The 17943-nt window shown below is 45.4% G+C and overlaps 1 protein-coding gene across 4 annotated transcripts in view; it reads right to left on the bottom strand.

The window, feature by feature from the left end:
• MICAL2 (microtubule associated monooxygenase, calponin and LIM domain containing 2) overlaps positions 1–17943 on the bottom strand; it is a 229108-nt gene that overhangs the window by 138629 nt on the left and 72536 nt on the right. For all 4 annotated transcript variants that reach the window (XM_066583556.1, XM_066583557.1, XM_066583558.1 and 1 more), the window contains exons 5-12: positions 17246–17347; positions 14942–15097; positions 13549–13649; positions 13215–13472; positions 13016–13131; positions 7937–8063; positions 1116–1206; positions 811–958 (exon numbers count right to left, since the gene is read on the bottom strand). In XM_066583556.1, coding sequence (XP_066439653.1) covers positions 811–958; positions 1116–1206; positions 7937–8063; positions 13016–13131; positions 13215–13472; positions 13549–13649; positions 14942–15097; positions 17246–17347 — 1099 coding nt within the window. The remainder of the gene's footprint in view (positions 1–810; positions 959–1115; positions 1207–7936; positions 8064–13015; positions 13132–13214; positions 13473–13548; positions 13650–14941; positions 15098–17245; positions 17348–17943) is intronic.

Here is a 17943-nt window from a genome sequence, read left to right as displayed (position 1 = left end):
CAAAGTATGCTAGGGCGAAAAAGACAATGTTCATCCAGGTCAGCCTGTTTCCACCCCAGTAGAAAAAAATCAATAATATTTGACCGGCTTCTCAAACGCATCCAACTACGCTAATCGGCCACATTATTTGAGCCCTGGCCTTTAATTAGAGCTCCCTGCCCTCTCACAATTGGCGCTTTCCTGGATGAAAATTAAAGGCATGACCCCGGAGTGCAGCATAAAATCATGTGACAAGTTTTCCGTGGATCAGTTTCAGTGTGAAGTCACATTTGATGGGAAAATTCAGCGATCCGAGGAACTTTCAACGAGGCTCGGTCATTGGTGCTAGACTAGCAGGGGTCTCACTGCCAACCGCAGTGGGTTTTCCCATGTAACGCTGTGGAGAGTATACTGAGAATGGCGCGATCGAGGAAATACATTCAGTGATAGGGGAGCTTGTGGAAGAAAACAACTCGTCAACTAAATGGGTCAAAGGAGGATGTCAGGAATTGCTCTAACACACAGTCAGGAGCAGCCGAATACAACACTGGAGCTCCAACTAACATGTCCGAATGCACAACTCGCCATTCCTTAGCACGAATGGGTATAACAGCAGACGATCAGTTTTTGCATCATTGTGTCTAAGAGGAACAGAAAGATCAGACTCCAGCAGGCAAAAGAGGGGCCAATATTCCTGCAGAATGATTTCATCATCTAGTGGGATCTACGCCACGATGAACTGCTGCAGTTCTGAAGGCCAAAGGAGACCACCTCTATTTTAAATGACCACTCATGAGATTATGCAAAGTTACAGATCGGTGAGTGACTCACATAAGATCCGGTCGGAAATGGTGAAGGAGGGCACAGAGTGCGAGGCCGCTCTTCCAGGAGCTGGTGAGGTCTGTGACGTTCACGTTCCTGTAGCCCTCCGTCTGTTTCTGACACCAGGTTAGAAGTTTGTTGGGTCTGACATCAGAATCTGATAAAACGAGAAGAACAAATCACGGTCTTAATAATGCCAGTAATGGACAGGATGTACCGTGTATTTAAAGGGGAAATCACTCAATTGTATCTGCCTCAAATACTACCAAGGAAGAAGATGAGGACTTGGCCATTAACACCTGCCCTGTACATACCGTGCCTGGTTATCCCCACGGATCTCCTGATAGAGCCGACTCTCTCCAGAGGATATCCATGGAACTCCCCGGTGATGTATAAATGTTTAACCTACAAGAAGAAGTGCGTTAAATTATATCAATATATTATATCTTCTTAATGAAGATTTTCTGTTATAGCCGTGTTCACAGAGCTGAGCATTTGTTACAATGTATCAGTGCAGGCAGTCCTCTATCACTGCATCGGTGCAGTGCAGAACTATCTATCCATCCAGTTCTGGACTCCAGGTTAAAAATACCTAGAGGGTTTTACCACAAAAAACAAGTTATCCCCTATCCCCAGGATCTCCCACCGTTCCCGAGAATACAGCTCCAAGGCGTCCCCACATGGTCACAGGTGCACACTGCCACTCCATTCATTTCAATGGGACACCTGTAGGTAGTAGAGTTCAATCTCTGGTAGGTAATCCCAATGAAACGAATGGAGTGGTAGAGGATATGTGCGACCACCGCTTCATGCATTCAGAGACACAGTGGACCCCGATTCTCATAATCAATAGGGGCCCCAGTGGTCCGACTCCCACCGAGCAGCATGTTATCCCCTCTCCACAGAGACCGACAATAACCTGTTTTCGTGCCAAGACCCCTACATGAGCCAAACAATTTGAAATTCGTGTGCGCAAAAAATTATCACCATATAGACTATGGGATGGATTACCAATGAATTAAATGGGATGCGGATTTGCTGCAAATTCTACATAGATTTGGTGCGTCAAATAAAACAGCAAAAGTTCTCCATGTGAACAACCCCTGAGGCCTCCGTCACATAAGCGTATGCATATCTGCGCGCACACGAGAGTAGTGTTTCTGTGGAATGAACAATGCTTTTTTTGCGCATGCATTGGCCTAATTTACTGTACTTTTTGCACCCGCAAGGCATGTTCATCTGCACGCCGCAAACAGAAAGGCACCAATTGAAATGGCTGATTAGCCTTAATGAGTTCCAGATGTGTTCTTTTTCTAGCGTTTCATCACCTTGTGTGTTGCACGTGCAATTGTTCATCCCCCATTGACTTCTATGAGGATTTTTGGTGTGAAAATACAGGGAAAATAGAGCAAGCTCTATTTTATTTTCTGCAACCAAAATGCGTGCGCAAAATACAGAAGTGTGAACGAACCCATTTGAATCTATAGGTTGGATTCTCTGCGCGCTGCACCGTGTTAAGCCGGCCTGAGGGTGTATTTATGATTCAGCAATAATCCACTACTGGTCGAGGAACAAAAAATTGGATGAGGTGTATGCCCATTAGCAGGTAATTAACTTCATTTGCAGGTAAATGAGCCTCTGGAGCTGTATGCAGAGAACAGCATGTGGTCTGTTCTCTGCATACAGTTCCTTTGTTCTGCAGCGGGGCTGCAAGCTGAAAACAATGTAATCGGTGCTCCCCATGAAGAACACAGCATGCGGTCCCTGCTATCAGCTCTCCAGCGGAACGATGGATTTTATGCTTACCTAAAAATCATCCTTCACCTAAAGAGTGAAAGATGGAAGCATTTACACACAACAATTATCGCTCAATGGCTTATGAGCGAATTTTGAGCGATAATTGTTGCGTGTAAATGGGGCTTAAGACTCGTTCATGATTACAGTAGTAAAATTGTACACTGACCACTAATTGCCATTATTTTTTTTTGCAACAGCACTAACTTGTATTGACACATTGCAACAAACTACAGCTGTGTGAGCAGCACTATGGCAGGGAATTTTCAAAATGTACTAGAATTCAACACTTCTTTTCTGCCACAGCAAGCAGAGATCTTGAAAACAAAAATGATTACCCCATGGCAGCGCTACAGCAGGGGATTTTCAGAATATATTCAACACTTTTTTCTACCACAGCAAGTAGAGATCTTAGAAACTTGCAGCACTTTACATTATACAGTGATTTTTAGGACATTGGACTGGACACCCGATGATGTAAAGGTAAAGCAGCTCCTACACATCAGCAGTGTTTCTTAACCTGCTTCACATTAACCGAGCCCCGAACACAGTGGAGGTAAAACAAATATCTCGGCAGCAGCAGGCGGACGGCCGGGTCATCGTTACTTTGTATCATAGATTCCACCCGTCTCATGCTGAGTGTATGACTTCTCCTGCCTAAAGGAATATCCATCTGTGACGGGTTACGGTAAGGTCTCAATCAGCATTTCTGCTCAGCGCGGTCGTATTACAAGGCGATGACACAGCTGATGTACAGAGCACAGCGCCGGGAGCCTCTGGACAAGGTCCCAACATGCACAGCAAGCAAAGCTGATACAAATAACTGTAACCATGGACACAAGGCCGATACATTGTAACAGTTCAGATACAGCTCTTCTATATATGGAAGGATGTGGGTAATAACTGATTAGGAGAGGAACAGGCCTGGTGGGGAGCTTCATTTAACCCCTTCCCGCTGCAGCCCTTTCTATTTTTCCTTTTTCATTGTCATTTTTTCTCCCCATTTGCATAAAATCATAACTTTCTTATTTTCCAGTGACTGAGCTACATGCCGCTTGTTTTCTGCGGGACAAGTTGTATTTTTCAACTGTACCATTTAACATACCATAAATATATTGGAAAACTTTTTAAAAGTAGGGCGAGGTTTTATTTTACAGCATTGACGTTACTGTACAAATGACTTCTCTTTTTTCTGTGGGTCCGTACAATTATGGTGAATTTATATTTTTAAAGAGGCACTAATGTTTCAGACAACTTCCGCTCATCTACTAGCTTGTGTTAGTCTCATTATTTCTGTAATATACAGTACTTGCATTAAAGAATTTGTTGCTTTACCTTTTGTAAATCACATTTGAAGTGGCTGCCACTAGGGGTCTCCCTTCCAGGATCTCTGCAATCCACTCTCTGTTGTTAGGTACAGAACTTCTGTAGTAACAAGGACACAGGGACATTGGCATGGCAACCTGTGGAGGGGGTATCTTCACAGGCATCTTGCCTGCACTCAGCGTCTGCAGACACTGAGATAATCATCTCTACAGTCTCTGCCTCTCCTGCTGTTACAGCATACGGATGTGTGTCTAGACATTACACACACACTATAGTGGGTTTACCAACCATTTGATCGGAATGACTCTAGATGCCTGATCTTCCTGGGGAAGCAAAGGGGCGAGCATTCAGATGCTACCTTCCTGCTGATTGGACCAGAGACAGTGCAGTGCAACATAGAAAGTAAGGGCAAGGAAGTACAGGACAGTGAACCACTGGCAGAATGCTAGGCTTGCTACACGCCCCTCGCATAGCAAACAGCAGAGCAACAGAAAACCACCTGAAGATCAAAACTTACAGACATGAATCAGTGTGCAAAAAGCAGCAAATGAGCAGATGAAGAGAATCGGGTGTATTTCAGATAACTTGTTAAAAACTCAGGTATACTTGAATGAATTGCACTTTTACAGACCCAGTTATACCACTTTTTATTTCTTTTTTGATGCAATTGTTTTTTTAAAGTTAATATTTTTTCTAATAATTAAAAAAAATCTTTATTTTATTTAATTTTACTTCTGTTTTTTTTTTGTCCCCATAGAAACATGATCCTGCAATTGTTTGATCACTTGATAGATGATCATTCATGACAGCCCTGGGGGCCTTCAGAAGACCCCAGGCTACTATGACCCCTGGATAGCACCCACAATCTCATCCTGGAGGCCTTCAGAAGACCCCAGGCTACTATGACCCCTGGATAGCACCCACAATCTCATCCTGGTGGTCTTCAGAAGACCCCAGGCTACTATGACCCCTGGATAGCACACACAATCTCATCCTGGTGGTCTTCAGAAGACCTCAGGCTACTATGACCCCTGGATAGCACACACAATCTCATCCCAGAGGCCTTCAGAAGACCCCAGGCTACTATGACCCCTGGATAGCACGTACAATCTCATCCCAGAGGCCTTCAGAAGACCTCAGGCTACTATGACCCCTGGATAGCACACACAATCTCATCCTGGTGGTCTTTAGAAGACCCCAGGCTACTATGACCCCTGGATAGCACCCACAATCTCATCCTGGAGGCCTTCAGAAGACCCCAGGCTACTATGACCTCTGCATAGCACCCACAATCTCATCCTGGAGGCCTTCAGAAGACCCCAGGCTACTATGGCCCCTGGATAGGACCCACAATCTCATCCCAGAGGCCTTCAGAAGACCCCAGGCTACTATGACCCCTGTATAGGATCCACAATCTCATCCTGGAGGCCTTCAGAAGACCCCAGGCTACTATGACCCCTGGATAGCACCCACAATCTCATCCTGGAGGCCTTCAGAAGACCCCAGGCTACTATGACCTCTGGATAGCACCCACAATCTCATCCCAGAGGCCTTCAGAAGACCCCAGGCTACTATGACCCCTGGATAGCACGTACAATCTCATCCCAGAGGCCTTCAGAAGACCCCAGGCTACTATGACCCCTGGATAGCACACACAATCTCATCCTGGTGGTCTTCAGAAGACCCCAGGCTACTATGACCCCTGGATAGCACCCACAATCTCATCCTGGAGGCCTTCAGAAGACCCCAGGCTACTATGACCTCTGGATAGCACCCACAATCTCATCCCAGAGGCCTTCAGAAGACCCCAGGCTACTATGACCCCTGGATAGCACCCACAATCTCATCCTGTAGGCCTTCAGAAGACCCCAGGCTACAATGACCTCTGGATAGCACCAACAATCTCATCCCAGAGGCCTTCAGAAGACCCCAGGCTACTATGACCCCTGGATAGCACGTACAATCTCATCCCAGAGGCCTTCAGAAGACCCCAGGCTACTATGACCCCTGGATAGCACACACAATCTCATCCTGGTGGTCTTTAGAAGACCCCAGGCTACTATGACCCCTGGATAGCACCCACAATCTCATCCTGGAGGCCTTCAGAAGACCCCAGGCTACTATGACCCCTGGATAGGACCCACAATCTCATCCTGGAGGCCTTCAGAAGACCCCAGGCTACTATGACCTCTGGATAGCACCCACAATCTCATCCCAGAGGCCTTCAGAAGACCCCAGGCTACTATGACCCCTGGATAGCACGTACAATTCATCCCAGAGGCCTTCAGAAGACCCCAGGCTACTATGACCCCTGGATAGCACACACAATCTCATCCTGGTGGTCTTCAGAAGACCCCAGGCTACTATGACCCCTGGATAGCACCCACAATCTCATCCTGGAGGCCTTCAGAAGACCCCAGGCTACTATGACCCCTGGATAGGACCCACAATCTCATCCCAGAGGCCTTCAGAAGACCCCAGGCTACTATGACCCCTGTATAGGACCCACAATCTCATCCTGGAGGCCTTCAGAAGACCCTAGGCTGCTATGAGACCTGGATAGCACATACAATCTCATCCTGCTGGGTCCATCTGAGATTTCTAAATCCCAATCAGTTCATTTAAATGTTGCTTTCAGAATTCATAGCATTAAAATGGTTAACAGCCGCAATTGGAGTTATCTTTCATTGCAGCTGCTGCAGGCGGGTGTTGGCTGCTGAAAACACCAAATATTTGCTGTGTAAGGAGCAAGCTCGGCTCCTGAGCTTGCTCCATACAATGACACCTGTCGTGCCATAATGTTTCATGCACGTCAGCAAGTCTGACTCCTGTCTTGGTGGACCTTTTGCTGTGATGTTATTACGGGGCACCAATCATGTGAACGGCTGACTTGTAATACTTCATATTTCCTGCAGGAAATACCAGGCTGCCCGTGACTTCCACCGGCAAGGTCAGCTGCTTGGCACAACCCCATTATTAGTGGCAGCACATGCATAGAGGACTACTTGATGTAGTCCTGGATATTCATGAGCTGTAGACTAGCTACACCCACCCCGCCCTTCAGCCATTGATTGATATCTGTATCCTTATTACTATGCATATAGAGAGCTGCCAATCATTGTCTGGAAGGTGGGGTGGGTGTGGCCAGGCTGCAGCTCATGTAGGACTAGTTCTCTGCCTGGTTGCTGCTAATAAAAAAGAAGTTTCTCCTGAACTACTACACAAATACACACAGCAGATATATCACTGTAATCAGTGTCAGGCACTACCTTATGGTGCTCTCAAAGAGGACTGAAACATGGTGGTGGATTCCCTTTAAAGGCCCATTCACATGCAAAAATAATCTTTCAAATTATTGAAAGTTTTAGCGATGTTTTTGCATAAAGTGTTAATGAACACTAATGTCCATTAACACTTTATCATCATTTGCATGTAAACGGGCCTCACGAGATGTTTGCAGAGCCCGGAATGTGACTAATCACAGGGCCTTCTGCGCAAAAAGCTGCATTGTTCTCATCGGGGCTGCTGGTAGAATACAATGTAATCACAGCATGCGGTCTATTGAGAGATACTCTATCTCTGTGTCTGAACTATGAATTTTAGGTTCATCTTAAAATCATTGTTCGGATGAAAAGTGCATGATGGCTACATTTACATGTAACGATTGTCGCTCATTTGCAGTCGTTTGAATGAATTTTGAGCGATATTCGTTACGTGTAAATGGGCCCTATGTCTTGTGCTCATTAGTGCTATAAGCAGTGAGGTTGAATCACTAAAAATCGCATCAGCCTTCACATTTAAGGGGTTTTACCACTAAAGATATTTACGTCCTAACCACAGAAGTCTGATTTCTGGGGGTCCGACCACTGGGACCTCCAGAGATCTCAAGGCCTGTACCCCGAATGCCCCTATGAATGTAGCGGCAGTGCACATGCTTGACTGCCGCTTCATTCACGTCTATAGCACAGGCGGAGGTTGATGTGCTCAGCAATTTTTGTGGATTGCTGTTACAAACCTGATGAGCCCGGACACAGCTGGAGTTGAGGTTTGGATACCGAGTTCCAGGGTCGATCGTATACTGGTCAAAGTTCTTGCTGATGTTTTCGGGTGTAGTCTGAGGTAGTAAGCGGTAGATACTCTCCCTGATACAAGAAAAGAACACAACTGTAGTTATACCGAGTTACAAAAAAAATCTTTCCCCCTCCGGTGTATTATCTCTTTGCCAAAACTGGCAAGTCAGACTGTGGTCAGGAGAAAGGAGACTGAGGCTGTGAATGAGCCAGTAAGTATGTCGCCCCTCGTACATTATATGAGCTCATTGCTTTATGTGTATCCCCAGGGTATAATCTTCTCTCCGCTGCAGAGCCGGGAATAAGAACGTTCACCATCAAGCTTTGAAAATCCACATTATTGTTTGATTTTTGACATAATTTTTTAAACCCCCCCGACCACAGACAAGTGAGTCAGGAATGAAACAAGGACAAGGAGAGGAAATAAAGATCATACGCCATTATGTCATACATTACCTCAACGGCCGGCATCATTACTGCTACTTCTCTATTGTTACATATGTGATGCTGAAGATCAGGGGCTTGAGGCCCTTTGTAAAGCAGCCCTCGGGGACAAAATGTATCCAAGGACCAAAGCAGGGGAGTTCTATTACCTGCTACCGGTGCCAGCCTTAGGGCGAATGCCCACAGACGGAATCGCTCCGCGTTTCCCGTTGTGGAAGAACGCGCGTGAATTCTGCAGCTATTAGGTTCTATTTAACCCAATAGCCTTCTGCCTGCCAATGCTCACATGCGGGATTATACCGCAGATTTTCGCAGGCGGGTAAAAACGCAGCATGTTCTATTTTACGCGGATTTACGCCGTGGGAGGTATAGCATTAATGGAGACCGCAGAAATCCGTAAGCACTTTTTTGTTTTTAATGGCGGTACTCCTGCGGCATAAATCCACCGGGTGTATCCCGCATCGCTCATGGGCATGAGCCCTTAGGTTAGATGGTGCGCTGTGCAGAATTATTTTTGGTGTCCCCCCATAAGAAAAAATGCTACATATATTGCACTGATGGGCAGACTGCCTGTATGCTGCTGGTGCATAAAGCAGAAAGATAGCAGCATACCCACAGCAGAACAGGTCAGTGAATAAATACAGCAACAGAACCAAGTTATTACATACATACAACACCAGACACAAGCTCATAACATAAGTACAGCACCAGCACAAACCTCAGAGCATAAATACAGCAATAGAACCAACCTCAGTCAACAGACACAATACCAGAACCAAGCTCATTATATAAATACAGTACTAGAACCAAACTCAGTACATAGATACAGCATCAGAATCAAATGTCTTTGTAGGCAAAACACCTTTAATAGATGGGGTCCACTATTTTGGGCCCTCATCTACTAGCCAGAGGGAAGTACATTAATGCATTACATGGACAGTCCGTTGATTTCAATGAGAACTGTGCAATGCTTTCTTTCACCTGTGGTGGTGCTGCAGGAAAATTAAAGCTTGCTTCTGGGTCCCGTAAAGTAGATCACTGGGGATCTGAGCACCAAAACACCCTGTGATCATCATATCAAAATGGTTCCTTCTAATAAATAGAGATTGTCTGAGTAGAGACCCCCTTTAAGTGCTCTGGATTTTGTATAGACCCCCTTTAAGTGCTCTGGATTTTGTATAGACCCCCTTTAAGTGCTCTGGACTTTGTATTATGTATCTTGGCTTGTGTTGCTGACTTGAAGTTCTAGGACAATCTAGTTTACCACCATCTGCCTGAATTGTCTATGTTCTATCTATGTTTGCAGTGGTTCCTGTCACATCCCAATAACACCCTGGTATACATTTTATCCTTACAATATAGGATCGCAAGCAAGAACAGGGACCACGATGGATTAATACACTGTATATGTACAGATAGATTGAATGGACCCTTTATTAGAAACCCCTGCCCCTTTATTAGAGCTCCCGGAACTTTCACTATTGGCATTTTCCTGTATGTGAATCCACATTAGATGGGAAAACACTGCGATCGGAGCGACTTCCAACAAGGTTATCAGTACTTGACTAACAGAGCCAGGATTTCACTGCCAACCATGAGGGGTTTTCTCATGTAACGGTGTAGAGAATATACCGAGAATGGCACGATCAAGGAAAATATCCAGTGAAAGGGGATCCTGTGGATGGAAGCAACTCCTCACTGAAAGGGGTCAGAGGAGGATGTCAGGAATCGTTCTGGCCAACAGGTGCTGCAGAGTCAGGAGAATACAATGCTGGAGCTCCAACTAACATGTCCAAATACACAACTCGTTATTTCTTAGCATGGATGGGTTATAAGAGCAGATGAGAGGTACTAGCACCTACGTATATAAGAGAAACAGAATGGCGAGACTCCAGCGGGCGTAAGAGCGTAAAAGTTGTATCACTGAGCAGCGGGAAAACATTGCCTGGCAAAAAGAGATTCTGATTTCTGTTGGGAGTTGAGAATTTGGCGCAAGCAGCATGAATTGATGACCCCTTCATATCAGCTGGTCGGAACATGTCAGCACGGCCATCTAATCTGCGACTACAAAAAGCTTCCTGTCCGCAGGGGCCGATATTCCTGCAGAAACATTTAATTACCCAGTGGAATCTACACCAGGATCGATTGCTGCGGTTCCAAAGACCAAAGGAGTCCAACATGCCGCTAATATTATACATACACACATATATACAGACATACATACATACAGACATACACACATACATGCATACACTCATACATACAGACATACATACATACACTCATACATACAGACATACATACAGACATACATACATACACACATATATACAGACATACATACATACACTCATACATACAGACATACATACATACACACATATATACATACATACATACATACATACACTCATACATACACGTACACTGGAGATAGAGGATAGAACATTCCATTATAGTGAAGCCACAGGAAGTCGTCAGTCAGATAAAAGCTCAGAGATCATTACATGCATGATGCAGATAAGAAACAAAAGCAGATAAAGAGCATTAATGACTATGAACCGGGAAGCGGTTTGGCCGCTGCTGTAGATTTTTCCTCTTGTTTTACTGTCAGCTTAAAGGGGAAGTTTATTGTCAGTTTTTACACCCAACTTTGCTGTGTGTAAAGTAGTAAAATGATGTTTTTCTCACCTCCTAAGTGTAATCCATCACATTGTTGTTTATATACCATCCTTCATCTTATTCTGCACTAAAACAGGCCTTTAGCTAATGATGTCATGAAGTCATGGGGTCGTCTGTGCCTCGTGGCTCAAATACATAATCATATAGTGATATGTGCTTCATTTGGGATGAAACAAAGGCTGGACAGACATCTGTCTGGGATGATTTAGTGATCCTGCACTGAGCAGGGGGTTGGACCCGATGACCCTGGAGGTCCCTTCCAACTCTACCATTCTATGATATGTACTGATATGCCGAAAATATTGGGACAGGATCTACTATTATGTAGGACCACCTCCAGCCTGGTGAAATGCAGCAACTCAACATGGAATCAATTCCACAAGTGGATGTTGAACCGTCTGGATGCCCCCCACAGCTCCAGGGTATTTGTAGGTGCTGGATCTCAAGATGTAAATGGACCTATCCCCCACAACCCGGATGGCCGTGCCGCCGCACCCTTTATAGGGACCCTCCAGAATGCTCCTCCAACCAATTCTGGACAACTTGGGACCGACGGCATGGTGCATTATCCTGCTGGAATATCCCATCATTGTAGGGGCGCATGAAGTCCACGAATGGCAGTGAAACATAGCGGGCACTGGTTAATGACGTGTTTAGGCGGGCAAGTGGACCCAACCCATGCCATGAGAACCCATTGCACAACAGTATGGAATTGCCACCAGCGCCATGTTGACCACTGGGGTCCATTACTTCATTGGGTCTGCGCCACACATGAACCCTACTATCAGCCCAAAACACATCGGACCACATCATGTTACCAGTCCTCTAGGGTCCAGTTACAACCTCAGGAGCCCAGGTTAGGTGCTGTGCCCAGTGTTGTGGGGATAACAGAGGCGCTCTGGTGGGTCTTCTGCTCTAGTATCCCATGGAAACTACAGAACGCTGCGCTGACCTGCGGGATATATGTGTGGGGTCTCCTGCACTGACCTGCGGGATATACGTGCGGGGTCTCCTGCGGGATATACGTGTGGGGTCTCCTTTGCTGACCTGCGGGATATACGTGTGGGGTCTCCTGCGCTGACCTGCGGGATATACGTGTGGGGTCTCCTGCACTGACCTGCGGGATATACGTGTGGGGTCTCCTGCACTGACCTGCGGGATATACGTGTGTGGTCTCCTGCGCTGACTTGTGGGATATACGTGTGGGGTCTCCTGCGCTGACCTGCGGGATATATGTGTGGGGTCTCCTGTACTGAATGTGGTTACTGCCAGAGTTGCTTGCCTGTTCGCACAGACAATTCTAGCCAGACGCCACCGGTCGTGATTATTAAGCCCCCGTGGGCGGCTACTGCGCTGTCCACAGTGGGCGATAATGCTTTCTATGACGTATTCCCGGTACACACGTGACACTGTGTCAAGGAAGTTAAATGCCCGCGCAACTTTGAAAATGGAATGTCCCATCGCCTAAAGCCCACTATCACGCCTCATCCGATAATTCACATCGCCTCACCATGAGCCGCTGACTGATGTTCAACCTCACTACTTATGCAGATGTGGGCATTCCGAAGCCGTCTCCAGATGTAACGCCGCACCATCATCAATTTACATATTACTGTCCCAGGACTTTTGGCACGCCCGTGTATTTGAGCAGAGAGCTTATATTTTAGAGTTCAATGTAGCAATTACTGCTATGATTTTGATTAGAATCTTACATTGTAAAAAGTTGTGGTTTAGCCATAGCTTTATCTCTAGAGTAAGCAAACTTTGCATTAGACCAGCGCCACCTAGTGGATCTTTATCTAAAAAAACAGACACTGCATTGGACTAGCGCCACCTAGTAGCCAAAATACCAAGACAACTACCAGGTATGTACAGCGCTAATAAAATGAATATCTTACCGTTCAGCCAGGAGCTCGAGAGGTGATATTCCCTGGGACCAACTCTTCACCATCCAGGCCGTATCAAACGCTGCTAGAAATCCCCTTGCGCAGCCCGTCCCCATTGGCCAGAAGGGCTGGAAAAAAAATATAGAGCACAAGAATGGCGGCACTGACTCTACCTAGTTATAAGTGATAAGGCCAGAAGCGTCCTACCAACCTCCAGCAGGCTGTCTCCGACAAGAGCCACCAGCAGGTGATGCCCATAGCGTTCCCGGACCAGCGCAGCATTGTCCGAGGCATACATAGAGGTAAAGTCAAACATGGCCACATCCGGCTGCCCATAATGGTTGATGGCAAAGTCCAAAGAAGGCAGCTGATAATTGGTGCCAAAGTCGGCAGCTTCTCTTGCATAGGACTGCAGGCTCTCCTGATCTACGTTCTCTGCACACAGCAGCATCTCTGCATCAGCGTAATCCTGTAAGGATGGGACATAAGTTAGCGCTCCGCACGGCGCTTGCGTCCAGTCAGAGCGAACGGTCGCAGCCACTTACGTTCAGAATGACACCTTTATCCAGCAGGCTTTGCTTCTTTGCGGTCATTACAAAGTAGTGTGTGCTGTCCTTGTAATACACGATGTTCTCCAGATCAATCCCTGAAGGCAGAAGACAAGAAAGTGAGTGAGGAGGAAGATGAGAAGGAGACATAATGGAAGTGCTCAGACACTAAGTACTACCAACAGCTCTTGTTAAAGTGCTAGGTATTGGAAACAGTCAGCAAGTCTGACAACACCTAACAGTGTACCTACGCTTCTGTAATGCAGGGGACAGTTGTTTCACATAAATCAGATGAGTGTACAGTAAGGCCCAGCTCACACGAGTGTGTCAGTACAGCGTATTCCGCGTGCTGGTCTTGTGCGCGTAATACGCTGCACCAATCTGCCATAGGCGATCATGTTGCCACTTACATCACTTGTGCAAAATACGCGACCAAGAAAAATTGCAGCATGCCATACCTTGGTGCATAATCTGCAAGCATACACGTCAAGACAGTACATGGCGATGAGCGCCACGCAGCCAGTACGTAATGTATGTACAGTGACTTCACCAGCAGAATAGTGAGTGCAGCTCTGGAGGATTTACTTCAGCATCAGTACAGGCTAAATAATGTGTGTACTTCTATATTATACTCCAGAGCTGTACTCACTATTCAGCTGGTGACTCCACCAGCGGAATAGCGAGTACAGCTCTGGAGTATAATATAGAAGGTAACTGAAGATCAGCACAAGTTAAAGAAGCTGGCCCATAAACATCTCTCACCTATCCATCTTGTCTACTGGTGGTCACTTTGGTTAAGTTACATTTATGGTCTAGTAAAGCACAAGCCAAATGTTTCTTTCATGTATCTGATTATGAGTTGCAAGATGTTTTATACTCCAGTCACATCCAGAGCTGCATTCATAATTGTGCTGGTGGCTACTTAAAATCAGTCAATATTGGGCATACAGAGAATTCTCTCACACTTAGTAGAGACCATATAATACAATGTATAATGTATAGAGGATATTATGTGTAGACCCTGAACCAGCAGGGATGTCTGGAAGGTGTGCGCTCAGGACTAAAGAGAAGTCTAAGAAATTGGCAATGCAACATCCTCTTCCTTTTAGCCAATTCTAGTCTCTTACTAATTGATGCCATGACATAAACTGTCCCACTTCTCTGCACACGTGACCCTGCAGAACAATAGAAATAAGAATAGATTGTTCTGCAGTGATGCCATGCAGCGAGGATTTCAAGGAAAAGTTCTTTCGTGCGGCAAAGGCCCCGACTATTATGGTACATTCATATCTAGTGTACAGCCTCCAAGATAACTCCTAGGGCACCCGCTGCGCCCGTCACCAGGGTCACGTGCGCCCGTTTACCGCTAGGTTCTAGAATGAGTACAAACCTGTTTCTTCCTTCAAGTCTTGAAAGAATTTCTGATTGAAGATAAAGGCGACCCCACTGATCTCCTCTACTTTGGCTTCCGCTGTTGTGTTTCTGTTGATGAAGTTGGCAGTGATGGCGATGGCCAGTTTACCTCGGAATTCCTTCCTCCTGAATCCTGCAAAAACAAAACCCGTACGTAAGAACCCTGTAAAGAAGCCGCAGCGCTGCTCTACGTGCCCTGAGACTCTCTGTGCTGCATGAAGTATCTCTTGGAGGTCTTTGGGTCATAACACTGCATCGCAGAGTCCCAAGACAAACAGAACCATAAGAAGCCTTTAGGGCCCATTCACATAGGTGTATCTCCTGTCTGTATCCCATCTGTATTTCTTACTAACTGAACACAGAAAGCACGCGGACCCACCAAATGAAATTGGTGTATTCAGATGTATATTTTTATGCAGACTGATGCTGCACGTAAAAAATTGCCGTAAGTCCTATTTTAGCCCGTATTTACAAACCACAATTGCCCATTAAAGTTTATGGGTGCATTAAAAAAAACCTCAGCAAACACGCATCAACAAACGTGGTCAGCATGTTTTGGGGTTTGTTTGTTTTTTTGCACCCGTTTTCTGTGGGTTGTGACAAAACGGACATCACTTAGGTAATCTTGTGTTATTTGGCGTGTGAAAATCATATGCAACACGGACATTAAAAAAAGCGCTAAACGCATGTACACATCCTTTAGGATTACTTACAGTGGATGTGATGTTGTCGTGAGAAGGAAAAGGCAAAGTAGCAGGAACATGCGCCCAGGCAGAAAACACGCTGATCAGAGGATACATTTTTGCAAGTGTACAGTGGAAATATTCATGGTTGTACAGGGCTGTTTTAAAGGAATACCCCTGTAACATCATTGACTCCAGACTGATACATTGTAACATACCAGAAAGATTTGTGCTGCTGATGTGTTTAGTTTACAAAGGATCGTCTAGACTGGATACAATTGTAACAAATTCTCGACTGTGAAATCTATTAGGTGTGTACAGCTTTAAAACCTCTAATCCCTGAACCCCATCATCATGCTAAAGCAGATTGGATGCTGTGGGTGCAGTTAAAGCTGAGACCTTATGGGATTTCTAGGGTGAAATCTGCAAATTATAATATTAATGAACCCATTTTAGGAAAGTGATCCTGCAGACATGGATGCAAGCTCTATTTGGATCACAGCAAACACTTTGGCTTCCTGAATAAGTGTGAGAAAGTCCAGATACCAAATATACATCTTCTATTAGACCCCCATCTAGTAGAGAGTTGGACCTTCTTTGGCCTTCAAAATCACAATGATTTATTGTGGCGTAGATTCCACTAGATGATTAAATCGTTCTGCAGGAATATCGGCCCCTGCGGACAGGACGCTTCTTGTAGTTGCTGCAGATTAGATGGCGGTGCTGACATGTTCTGACCGGCTGACAGGAAGGGGTCAGCGATTCATGCTGCTTGCACCAAATTCTGACCTCCCATCAGCAACAGAAATCTGGATCCATCTGACCAGGAGATGTTTTCCCGCTGCTCAGTGATACAAGTTTTGCACTCTTTTGCCGGCTGGAGTCTCTCCTTTCTGTTTCTCTTACACACAATGGCGCTGAAACTGGTTGTCTGCTGTTATACCATCCATACTGAGGAACGTCGAGCTGTGGGTTCAGACACTTCAGTTGCAGATCCAGCTTTGTATTCGGCTGCTCCTAACTGTGCAGCACCTGTTGGTCAGAACGATTCCTGACATCCTCCTCTGACCCCTTTCAGTAAGGAGTTGTTTCCATCCACGGGATCCCCTCACATTGGATGATTTTCCTGGATCACACTATACTCAATATACTCTCCATACCGTTACACCGGAAAACCCCATGTGAAATCCTAGCTCCGGCTAGTCTAGCACCGATGACCAAGTCTCATTGGAAGTCACTCACATCACTGGAGTTTTCCATCTAATGTGGATTCACAAAGAAACTGATCCCCTATAACGTATGTGATTTCATGCTGCCCTCCGGGGTCACGGCTCTAGTTTCCTTAGAGAGAAGCCCCAATCATGAGAGGGCCGGGGTCTCTAATAAAGGGGCATTCAGTGTGTGTATGTAGACAGTCAGGCACGTCCTCCTATGACTACTATATTACAGATTATGTACATACAGATAGAGGGGTCACAGGGTACATTACACATTGTCAGACGCTGGCTTTTAAAGGGATATAAAGTATCTGATACAAAATGAATCCATCTCTTGCAGATATCACCCCTGTCCACTGCCGCTCACAGGTCACATCTCACCTTCCATGGTGTTCTTGCGCCCATCGGCCCCGATAATGACATCAAACTCATAGTCTGATAATGGATGATCCTGAGGAAGATATTCCGCCCGCCAACCAATTTCTGAAAGAGGAAAAAAATAAAATATGATATTAATGTTTTGGTCACAACTGTTGGCCGGATAACAGCTGGCAGCATAGCTGGAACACTACCGCTAAAGGAACTATTACTGGCATTTTGTGGGCACCATGGCTCATAATATGGTAGTACTGTGATAATACAAGGCACTATTATATCTGCACAACAGATGGCACTATTATATGTGTACTACAAATTGTACTAGGCTATACAGTATATACTACAGACGGTACTATTATATGTGTACTAGAGTATACTGTATGAACTACAGATGGCACTATTATATGTGTACTACAAATTGTACTAGGCTATACTGTATATACTACAGACGGTACTATTATATGTGTACTACAGATGGTACTATTATATATGTACTACAGACGGTACTATTATATGTGTACTAGAGTATACTGTATGTCCTACAGATGGTACTACTATGTATGTACCACCCTGTTTCCCTGAAAATAAGACATACCCTGAAAATAAGACATAGGATGATTTTCCAGAATTTTTGAGGATGCAAAATGATTTTTCAGGCTTTTTGAGGATGCTTGAAATATAAACCCTACTCCAAAATTAAG

The sequence above is a fragment of the Eleutherodactylus coqui genome, chromosome 11, assembly GCF_035609145.1.
Source record: "Eleutherodactylus coqui strain aEleCoq1 chromosome 11, aEleCoq1.hap1, whole genome shotgun sequence".
Classification (NCBI taxonomy): domain Eukaryota; kingdom Metazoa; phylum Chordata; class Amphibia; order Anura; family Eleutherodactylidae; genus Eleutherodactylus; species Eleutherodactylus coqui.
The sequence above is the reverse complement of the archived record's forward strand: the minus strand, read 5'-3'. Positions and strand labels throughout refer to the sequence as shown.